We start from the raw sequence: 11,230 nt of genomic DNA on the forward strand, positions 1-11,230 counted from the left end.
CAGGAGAATGGCGTAAACCCGGAGGCGGAGCTTGCAGTGAGCTGAGATCTGGCCACTGCATTCCAGCCTGGGCGACACAGCGAGACTCCGTCTCAAAAAAAAAAAAAAAAAAAAAGAAAGTGCCCTGTTGTAATACCCAGGAGCAGCGTGTTCAGTGCCGCCACCACAGCTGAAATGAACCAGCTCAGACCCAAGTCCGTTTGGAAAGGCCAGTTCCTGGAGCATCTAGGACACAGGTAGAGCATCCACGAACCCACGTGCTTGGGACCAGCAGTGCTTTGGATGTCAGATTGTTTTGGAACGTCTGCTGTCATATTCACCAGCTCAACATCCCTAAACTGAAAATCCCAAATCCAAAACGTTCTGATGAGCATTTCCCTGGAGCTTCCTGTCAGCACTCAGTTTTGGACTTGGCAGCATTTTGGATTTGGGGTTTCAGATTAGAAACGCTCAACCTGTACACCAATGTCTACAGCCTAAAAATGTCTATGCTGGCGGCACAAGGGAACTTTGGGCATCAAAACCTGCCAGACACACGAACCTCATGCACCTCACTGGTGCACGCTGTCCTAAAAACCCCACACTACCAGCCTGGCAACACAGCGAAACCGTCTCTACAAAAACTGAAACAATTAGCCGGCGTGTGGCACGCGCCTGTGGTCCCAGTGACTGCGAGGCTGAGGTTGGAGGATCGCTTGAGCCCAGATCCAGGCTGCAGTGAGCTGTAATCACACCACTGCTCTCCATCCTGGGCAACAGAGCGAGACAGTCTCAAAAACTAAAAAAAAAAACAAACCCTGGACTACAACTTATGACACGCCGGCTGGTGGATGCAGCAGGTGTGGCGCCCGGAGAGACGAGCTTAACACCAGACAGGAAGTGCTGATTCTGGAGCCGGGGGGACACGCAGGCATCCCCTATAAAATCCTTCCAACTGAGCTGCAGCTCTGAAACTTTTCTTAAGGAAACACCGGGGGAAATGCTTACATCTCTAACCATCAACCCCCCTAGGAAACCCTCCTTTCGATAACCTATGCCAGTTCCATCCGCCACACGTTGCCAGGAACAGACGTGTGCTACACAACAGACCAGCAGCAGCACCGCGGTCAGTGCTTGGGAGCTCCTGCGGCCAGCACCGTCTCTCGGGCTCTGGGGGACTCCAATGGACACTCAAGTCTGAGAATCACTCAGCAAAACCCACAAAAACGAGGGCTGTGGAACCCTGAGCCCTGCCTCCCTGTCCCCCAGAAACACCACCAGGCCTCTCTGCAGAGACTCCACGTGCTATGAGGCCCCTGGAGGCAATCCACTCCCACGAGGACGGAGCTCCACCTCCAAGGCGGTGCCACTGTCAGTGCCCGGCCGGTCCTCACCTCCTGCCAGGTCCTGCAGCCTGAAAGAGCAAGACAGACGCCCATTTACCATGGCTGCGGCTTCCGCAGGGGGAGGAAGCTCCAGCTAGAGGGGCTGCAGGGTCCTAACCAGGGGAACCCCAGGGGTTGTGCAGGGGTCTCAGGGTCCTAGCGGGGACCACCCCAGGGGCTGCGGAAGGACCCAGGACAAGGCGAAGGCACCCAGATCTGAGGAGGAAAGGGTGAGTCCAAGGGCAGCAGGGCAGACGCAGCCCCTCAGACACTCACTTCCGGATCACTTTGTAGAGACGCTTCCTGTTCTGAGAAGGGGTGCTCTGGCGGCTGGCCATTTCAAACAGTCTGTTAGCAACTGCCTCGTAGTCAAACTGTTTCAAAAGACAGACGTCACAGAGCCAAGGTCAGTCACCCTCTGCCTGCTCTGAGAACATGGAACCCCTGAGACCCAGAGGGCACTTGGCCTTCACTTGCAGGTTCTTCAGTCGGCTCACAGGAACACAGCCCACCCTCACTGAGGGTCCTGCAGCCCCGCCACTCTGCAGCACAGCGGGCACCATACATGCTGCGGGCGCACTGTGGGGCACGCACTGCAGGGCACACTCTGCGAGATGCACACTGCGGGGCACACGCCCGCCGGGAGCCTGACTGCAGCTTTACAACTCTAGGAGCCACACACAGACAAGCAGGAATAAAGTAAGTTAATTTGATCGATTTTAACCCAAGATGGCCATATTTTATTAAGTCTGCAGATAATCATATTTAAAACTTAAAACATTTCAGTTTCCCATTTGCCTGAAGTCAGACCCCGCTGGCTGAGTGGACTCCTCGCTGGGACCCACAGGTCAGCCGCTTGGCACACGCCATTTCCTTCCAGCCCAGCACCCCAACGAGGGGGCCGCAGGAAATCTGGGGGGCTGCCCATGTGTGAGGCAAGAGGTCAGCGTGAGGTGAGGCCAGCCCTGGACAATGCAGGTCTGCCTCTGAGCCCACTGTCCCAGGCCCCAGCCCCACTCTTAATGACCCCACTCGCCTGCAGGTGGGCAGGGTCGGAGCACCCATCCCTCCTTCAAAGCTAACCCGTCTGGGTGACTCTCCATGCTGACGGCTGCCATCCTCCCTCCTAACGCCCCCTTCCTCTTCCAGGGCCAGCGGCAGCAAAGCAGGGCAAAGGCTGAGGGTGCAGCCACAAGCCCAGGGCACCCACCTGGAGGACAGGGCCACCACTGTCCCTGTCGTCACCTGTCTGCTCACCAGCCTCAGGTTCAGCCCTGCAGACAGAGCCTGGAACAAAAGGGACCCCGTGAACTCAAAGACCTGTTCCCAACGTGTGCCGGCCCCAAACACCCAGGAACGGACAGCCCGCTCCACACCGTGGTCAGAGCGCGGGCACAGGCGGGAAACACCCGGGAACGGACAGCCTGCTCCACACCGTGGTCAGAGCGCGGGCACAGGCGGGAAACACCCGGGAACGGACAGCCTGCTCCACACCGTGGTCAGAGCGCGGGCACAGGCGGGAAACACCCGGGAACGGACAGCCTGCTCCACAGCCTGGTCAGAGCGCGGGCACAGGCGGGAAACACCCAGGAACAGACAGCCCGCCCCACACCCTGGTGAGAGCGCGGGCACAGGCGGGAAACACCCGGGAACGGAGAGCCCGCTCCACACCCTGGTCAGAGCGCAGGCACAGGCGGGAAGGCCCGCAGCTCAAGGCAGATACTAGGTGCCATGTGACCTCCAATCTCGTATGGACAGGACGAGAGGTGCCACCCCAGGCCTGGAAAGGAAAAAAGACGTCCCAGAGCACAGGTGCCTATACAGCCCCGAGTGGCTGACTACAAGCTGGCATCTCGGGCAACAAAGGCCATGTCAAAAGTTCTGGAAGTGAGGAGGGGTAGCTGAGTCCAGCCTCAAGGTGGCCTGGAACAGAAGCTGTGGGAGTTGGTGTTTCAGTCAGGCGCTCAAACTAGGCTGGGCATTTGGGGCTTTGACAGCACTGTCTGCCGAAGAAAGACTTCTGGGCAACAGGCAGCTGTGGGGCAGCATGTGACAAGGGTCTGCTCTGGAGGTGGCAGCCAGGGACCAGCAGCAGGCACTGGAGGACCTGCCAGGCGCCTCGACTACTGAGAGAGAAGGGTAAGGCAGGGACCAGGGAGACGCGCATAGGGTGGCATGGCCAAGTGCTGGGGGGTGGTGCGGAGGGGTCTTCTGATTAGTAAGCCAAGGGGCACAGCGGCCACAACACTAAGTCAGGGCACACGGGGGTCCTGGGCATGGTCAAAGACACGCCCTCCACAACACCAGGATGCCACACTTACAGCTCAGACCACCCAGCAGGCTCGGACGAGGGCAGCATCAAACCAGAAACAGGCCAGGGTGGACCCCACGGCTGCCCCCAGAGGCCTCTGGCAGGCAGTGAGGAGCAGGTCTACTCTCCAGCAGCCAGGTGCCCTGAGGTCTCAGGCCTGAACCCTGCCACGGTCAGTATGGACAGAGCTTGCTGTCCTCTGGGGAGACGGGCCAGGAACGAGGAACATGAGGAGCAAGTGGTTCACATCCCGTGCCACAGAGTGACGCTATGGGGAGGACTGCCTGCGGGGCTGGGAGAGGCCAGGAGGCTGAAAGAGTCCAGCCCCAGAGAGTGATGGGGGACAGACAGCGGGAGGCACAGGGAGACTCGGCACCAAGGCAGGAACGAGTCCAGGGGGCCAACTGAGCCAGAGGCGTGCTGGGTTGGACTGAGGAGCCCAGGGGTCTGGAGAGGGCGTGGAGCACACCAGAGGCTGGGGGGCTTGAGGGGAAACGACATGTGTGCTTGGTGCCCACAGAGGTCACTCTGGCTTCTATGCTGAGGACGGACTGTGGGGAGGGGCGGAGACAAGGGGACCAGGCGGACGGTGGTGGGAGCAACCCCAGCAGGAGACCACACTGGCTCGGCCCAGGACACGCCCCGAGGAGGAGCCGGGCGTGCCATGACCCCCACCTGCGGGTGGCCTTTCAGACCTCTTCTGGGACAGCGCATCTCCACGCTCACCACCCTCGGAGGACTCCTCACTGTCTGACGCCGCCTCCTCATCCTGTGCGTCCAGTTCATTCAGGAGGTCTTCAATGGCAAGCGGGGCCTGCTCCACAATCGTCTCAAAGATGCCTCGAGTGATGTTGTTCAAAACCAGGGAACTGAGGGGCAGGGCAGAGGCCGGCAAGCAGGCCCGTTATGCTGGATTCCAAAGCAGAAGCTGCCGAAAGCCCTGCAGCCTCCCCTCCACCCCCTGCCCATCCGCATGGCCAGCGGCCACTCTGCGACAGATTCGTCCCTGGAGGGAGCAGCCCCCCAAAACGGCAGCCCCACGGAAGAACTCAGTGAAGGAGTCGCGTCCGACCAGGCCGCCCACCACTTACTCCTTGGTCCGGGCGGCGATTCTGCAGAAGGGGTCGATGAACTTGAGGTTCTGGTCTGCCGTAAGCTATGGGGAAAGCCAGCGGAGCTCAGCCCCTCGTCCACAAATGCCCAGCTCCACCGCCCCGTCGGAGCCCAGCCTCACCTCCTCAGCGCCCACTTTGGTCAGCTCCTCCAGGAAGATCTCAATGAAGTGGCTCTTCACCCCATGGGGGGCCTGGCTGCTGGGGTGCAGGATCTCGCTCGTCAGCAGCTCTAGCAGCTCCTCGATCTGTCTGAGGAAAGGAAAAGCAAATATGACAGGCAGCCTCGGCAAGCCCCAAGACAGCTGTGCCCCCACTCTCCGGCGGTTACAAGCTCGGATGGGAACCTAAGCGCAGGCAGGCGCCAATGTCTGCAAACAGGCCGGCCCGAAGTCCACACAGGTGAAGATCAACGATCCTGGGGCTGTTCCAGCACAAAGCAGTCTTGCAACTAGGGAGTTAAGTGACTATCACCAGCGCCAGAACATAATGGCCTGAGTTTGCATGTCAGCTACAAAATGCAACACGTGTAAACATTCAGACAGGCCTTCCCTCTGTCCTCAAAACTGCTACCAGAGAGAAAGTCTTGGCTGAGACGAGACACTGTCTCCACTGGGTACCGCTGGGGAAGACACGTCAGGACGGCACAGACACAGAAAGGAAAGTGGAGGCCCAGAAAGGGGCCGAGGACCATGAGCCACCTTCTGGCCTCCTGGGCCCTGCCGCATGGCGCATTCCATCTGTGATGTGCACCAGAGCTCTCCCTGGCAGGTAGGTTTGATGGCATCACAGGCCCGAATCTGAAGACTAGACGGCCCAGAGAATAACCTGAAGCATCTAGACGCATCTGGACCTCCTGGGGTGCTCAGTAATGCAGCTGCCTAACTCGGATTTGTAAACTGTGTGATTTAGGAAGCTCCTCAGCAAGGCTGGAGAATCGCTGGTGATGGAAAGGAGAAGTGATGCTCTCTAAGGCTCAGGAAAAAGGAGACAGAGGCAAGAACAGGCGCTGAGACCAAGAGGAAGACACACAGGTGCAAGGGACCGACTTCCAGGCCAGTGACAATGCCATAGATACTAATGACAGCCCGGTTATGCCTGCAGGAGATCCAAGAGGGCAGGAAAAGTGGACCCCACTGTCAGTACTGGGACCCCGGGCACTGGGGGAAGCCACCAGAGTCTTCCAAATGATTCCTGTACTGAATTCTCAGTTACAGGGAGAAAAAATACTCTTGTAGTAATAAGCCAAAAATAGTTAACAAAAGTAAAATCATCCCTTTACCATTTAATTCAGCTTAAGTCATGAGACCCCTACGGGATAATGCACAATGCTAAGGCCTAGAATGAGTAAGAGACTCCCGGCATCAGAGTCCTGCCAGGGAACTCAAGAATGAAAATCCCTCCAAATCAGAGGCACTGCTGTCCTAACTGCAAAATCACCCACGCAACTCAAAGCTAGGGAAACTCAGGCAACCACAGTCCAATTCCTGCTGATTCTTGTTTTTAAAAAACAAAACAAAACCAAACCCAGAATCTCACTCTAGGCTACAGTGCGGTGGCTCAGTCATGGATCACTGCAGCCTCAAACTCCTGGGCTCAAGCGATCCCCTCGCCCCACCATAACTAGCCTGCTGATTCTTTTTTATGTATTTATCTAATTTTTGTATCATTAGTAGACACGGGGTTTCACTGTGGTGGCCAGGATGGTTTTGATCTCTTGACCTAGTGATCTGCCTGCCTCGGCCTCCCAAAGTGCTGGGATTACAGGTGTGAGCCACCACACTGGGCCAATTTACATATTTTTACAATTAGGAGCAATTAAAATTGCTTACAACTTTGGGAGGCCTAGGCAGGCAGACTGCTTGAGCCCAAGAGTTTGAGACCAGCCTGGGCAACAGGACAGAACTCGTCTCTACCAAACATACAAAAATTACGTAGGCCTGGTGATGCACATCTGCAGTCCCAGCCAGCTGGGCGGCTGAGGCAGGAGGATCACTTGAGCCCAGGAGGTCAAGGCTGTAGTTGAGCCAAGATCACGCCACTGCACTCCAGCCTCGGCAACAGTGAGACCTATTTCAAAAAAACAAAAAGCATTGCTAACGGAGCGGAACATGCTGTGTTTTTATAAGAAGCTCCTCAGCTGGACACCCTTTCATTAAAAAACTCCCTCCTGACTCCCAGTGAGAACTGGCCTCCAAGCCTGAGGATAAATGGCATCATTTCCACAAACACACAAACTAATTTTTACTTTAAAAAAGATCTTATCTCTAAGCACGACCGGGGGCACGCTTTAATGTAAAGGCTGACATCTCCTTATGACAAAGAATCAAGCGACAAACACATGACTGTGGTCCCTGAGAGCAGCATCCCCCCACAGCAGGCCCGCCGCGCACCCACCTTTCTTCCCAGCCTCGCATCTTCAGCACCTTCAAGGACTCGTTCAGGACCATCCTCATGAGCTTAGACACAGAAGGAGGTTCGTATTAGCAGAAGCCCAGCCCTACTTCACCAGACCACCCTTCCCCATGTACCACGAGCCGCTGCAGGATAAAGCCACAGCCGCGGTCACCTCTGCTGGCCCCAGGCACACAGCCGGCCCCCAGAGCTGTTGACAGACAGACACTGGAGGATACAACACCAAGCCCTCAGAATCCAGGGCTGAGAATGCGCCCCTCTCCCCAGCTCCAAGGCCCCAGCTGGCTGGAAGCAGGCGCACGGGGGGTGGGAGGGAATAGGGGACAGTCCTATGACTCCAGTCCATAAACCGGGGCTGAAACAGACAGTCCCTGATTCATAAGGGAGAACCAGGAAAGAGGCACAGCTACCCCCACGGGCAGTGGAGCCCTCCGCAAAACCGGGTCTGAAGCACGGCTGGCCCTCGCCAGGCTCTCCCCAGTGGGAGAACACAGCTCACTTCCTCTGCAGTGCGCTACGCGGTGAGGGCGCTCCCAAGCCTCACCCGTGAATGAAGCTCCAGATCTGCCCCCAGTGCCATTTCCCTCATGGGACTCAACACCCTTCTGCAGTTGTCCCCGCTTTAGGCTACTGACCCAGCACGCCTACACGCCCACAGTGAGGTCTGAGCCGCAGTCAAGAGCAGCAGAGGACACGCAGACCCCCAGGAGCCCCGATGACAGAGCACAGCCAGGACACTGTTCTTGCAGACACGGGAGGCCTATCCCCCACGCCACCCTGCAGTGCCACCAAGGCCAGCCCTGATGCAAGGCTGTGCTGCCAGACTCAGTCACACAAGGGGCCCGGAAACGAGCCATGGAAAGCAGCAGAACGCACCCATCCAGCAGCTGCATCTCAGCAAACCAGTGGGGTGGCCTCCCTGCAGAGCCCCACTGTCCCTAAGAGTCTGCACTCTGTCGAGTGCATGGCCGGGCCCCTGGCCTGCCCTGGAGCCTCCTTCCTTCTCGAGCTCCAGGCTTTTCCCGCCCTGGTCTCCAATTCTAGAATCACTGGTATGTACACTGTCCGTACAATCCTGTCCCGAATCTGAGCTGGACACTGAAGCCAGAATGGCAGATCAACATCTGTCCTCAGTGAGGCCCAGACATGGCCCCTTTCAGCGTCCCCACGGGGTGACTGACTCCTACACAGTGACAATGTCTCTATATCTCAGATCTGCTCTAAGGTTACAATGGCCACCACCTCAGTAATGAGACCTCACGGTTCAACAAGAGGGAAGGAGGGAAGGAGAGAAGCAGGTCCAGGCAGCAACACGCTGCACTTCTAAACCCGTATTCCCCAGCATTCTCAGGGCAAGTCAGCACCCTGAATGGGGATACAATGCGGGAGGAGGGAAAGGAAGCCCCGCACTGTGACCAGCCATCCCAGCCTCGCAGGCTAGGCACTCCAGGGCTCACGCTAGGGCCCGACCGCAGCTCTGGAGTCCGCGCCTCCAAACTCACGGCCTCCTTGGCAAAGTAACAACGGTGTCACCATCGACTCTCCCCAGGAGGGCAATCGTCACTTTCCTTCTCTGAACCAAAAGTTTGTGTGAAGCCGGGCGCGGTGGCTCAAGCCTGTAATCCCAGCACTTTGGGAGGCCGAGATGGGCGGATCACAAGGTCAGGAGATCGAGACCATCCTGGCTAACACGGTGAAAACCCGTCTCTACTAAAAAATACAAAAAACTAGCCGGGCGAGGTGGTGGGCGCCTGTAGTCCCAGCTACCCGGGAGGCTGAGGCAGGAGAATGGCGTGAACCCGGGAGGCGGAGCTTGCAGTGAGCCGAGATCGCGCCACTGTACTCCAGCCTGGGCGACAGAGCGAGACTCCGTCACAAAAAAAAAAAAAAGTTTGTGTGGTGTTTTATGGGTTGGATTCCTTGCCCATTCAATGACCCTCAGAGACCGACAATGCTGCAGAGCCCTAGGCAGGGACCGCCCAGAGCCTCGGCTCCACCTCCCACCCCGGCTTCAGGGTCGCACTGCCTCAGGTCGCCTCCCTGCCCAGGCGCTGCCTGTCTCTGCTCGGCCGGCACTGAGACCCGTGCTGCCCCCGCCCGCTGGCGCCCTGGCGGCTGCCTCACCATGTAGAACTTATCCAGGCGCAGCCTGTCGATGCCCGTCCACTCGCGATTCATGGTCTGCCAGAAGGCCTGAAGGAACAGGTGCTCTGGAGGAGGAATAAGCCAGAAAAGAACCACTGAGGAGCACGAAGCTACTCTGGGAAGTGAGGTGAGAACATGGAGGAACCTTTCTTTACATATTATAAATAATAAATAAAATGCTGATGCCCAGGCCCTACCCCTAGAACTGGGTTTTGCTGGACCAGGATCTGGACATCAGAATTTTTAGAGGCTCCTCAAGTGAGTCCCACAGACAGGCAGGGCAAGAACTTCTCAACTCCGGTCACCAGAGAACAGAGGAGTTAGAAAATCAACTGCAGGAACCTCACGTCCATCAGGTGGAATTCAGTCAAATCTCTTGATGACTTTACCCTGGCTTTTCATTTTATTTTTAAAATGTAAGATATTAGCCCATTAGACTCAAAATGAGTGTTTTGGGTAAATGAGCTAATCCACGTTGAACACTCACACCAGCATTTCACACATGCTAAGCACCCACAGACACCAGCTGGCGCGCTCTCGCTCTTAGGCATTCCTTACTCTGGATTTGAGAACACAAACCCTCCTGTGTCTGGTGGCTCTGATGCTCAGAGGTTCTGACGTCTACAAATGTACCCAACTATGGCAGAGCATACTCACGCGCCTCCGTGGTCTGAAAAGCATGAACGAGCTGGGAAATGGTCCTTCCTAATTCTTCCTGTGCAGGAAACAACAAAAACGCCCTCAGCCCCTAAAGCACCAGGCTCTCACAATGACACACACACAACCACCCACTCACTCACTCATCACAGAGAGTCGGCTTCCAGGGGGTCTCAGCTCAGTGGACTGGAGGTTTCACCCCTGCTGCAAAAGACCCCTCTACATCCGGGGTCAACAGCCTCTCACACAACCATGACAGGCACTGCCCTCCTCACAGGGGCTGTGCTAAAGCCACAGAGTCATGGTTAAAGAGGGATGTGGGAGAGCAGAAGGGAGCCTTGGGACTCACAGCCCCCTAACCATCAGGAGGAGGAGGGCTGCGAGACCCCATAGATCATTTGCTATCTGCCTACATCACTGCACCACGCATCGCCCAGGGCACTTGCTAAGAGACATTTCATAGCCTCCCCTTGAATTTAACTAAGTATCCTCACCACCCATGAGATTCTGAAGGAGAGCACAAAATTCACAATTTGAGAAACAATGTTTGAAAAAGGCTAGCAGGAGAAGTCCTTGTCTCAGGAGACTTGAATTCTGCCCCTTGGTTTCCACTATTTCAGCACTTGTTTGCAATCCAGGACAAACACAAAACCCAGTTTTCACCCATATGCCAGTGCAGCTATGGTGCACGACTCAGTCAATCACATCAACGACCTCAGCAAGTGTAAGACTCACCGAACCAAAGGCCCACACCCACCAGCCATGCAGAACCAAGCATCAAGGCTATACGACCTCCCCACGGTCTCTGGCCATACTAAAACTGGGTGGACTAGGCCGGGCACGGTGGCTCACACCTGTAATCCCAGCACTTTGGGAGGCCGAGGCGGACGGATCACGAGGTCAGGAGTTCAAGACCAGCCTGGCCAACATGATGAAACTCCGCCTCTACTAAAAATATAAAAAATTAACGGGGCGTGGTGGCGGGCGCCTGTAATCCCAGCTACTCGGGAGGCTGAGGCAGGAGAACTGCTTGAAACTGGAAGGCGGAGGTTGCAGTGAGCTGAGATTGCACCAGTGCACTCCAGCCTGGGCAACAAGAGCGAAACTCCGTCTTAAAAAAAAAAAGAGCCGGGCGCGGTGGCTCAAGCCTGTAATCCCAGCACTTTGGGAGGCCGAGACGGGCGGATCACAAGGTCAGGAGATCGAGACCATCCTGGCTAACCCGG

The 11,230-nt window shown here is 56.6% G+C and overlaps 1 protein-coding gene across 2 annotated transcripts in view; it reads right to left on the bottom strand.

Annotated features, from left to right (window-relative positions):
- The window catches only part of RRP1 (ribosomal RNA processing 1), a 29,667-nt gene that overhangs the window by 9,445 nt on the left and 8,992 nt on the right, over window positions 1-11,230 (bottom strand). For both annotated transcript variants that reach the window (XM_012002531.1, XM_012002532.1), the window contains 9 exons: window positions 10,005-10,062; window positions 9,327-9,412; window positions 7,185-7,246; window positions 4,910-5,039; window positions 4,767-4,831; window positions 4,351-4,544; window positions 2,575-2,651; window positions 1,641-1,738; window positions 1,374-1,393 (listed from right to left, as the gene is read on the bottom strand). In XM_012002531.1, coding sequence (XP_011857921.1) covers window positions 1,374-1,393; window positions 1,641-1,738; window positions 2,575-2,651; window positions 4,351-4,544; window positions 4,767-4,831; window positions 4,910-5,039; window positions 7,185-7,246; window positions 9,327-9,412; window positions 10,005-10,062 — 790 coding nt within the window. The remainder of the gene's footprint in view (window positions 1-1,373; window positions 1,394-1,640; window positions 1,739-2,574; window positions 2,652-4,350; window positions 4,545-4,766; window positions 4,832-4,909; window positions 5,040-7,184; window positions 7,247-9,326; window positions 9,413-10,004; window positions 10,063-11,230) is intronic.

Source organism: Mandrillus leucophaeus, unplaced genomic scaffold (genome assembly GCF_000951045.1).
Source record: "Mandrillus leucophaeus isolate KB7577 unplaced genomic scaffold, Mleu.le_1.0 Scaffold69, whole genome shotgun sequence".
In the NCBI taxonomy this organism is placed as follows: Eukaryota; Metazoa; Chordata; class Mammalia; order Primates; family Cercopithecidae; genus Mandrillus; species Mandrillus leucophaeus.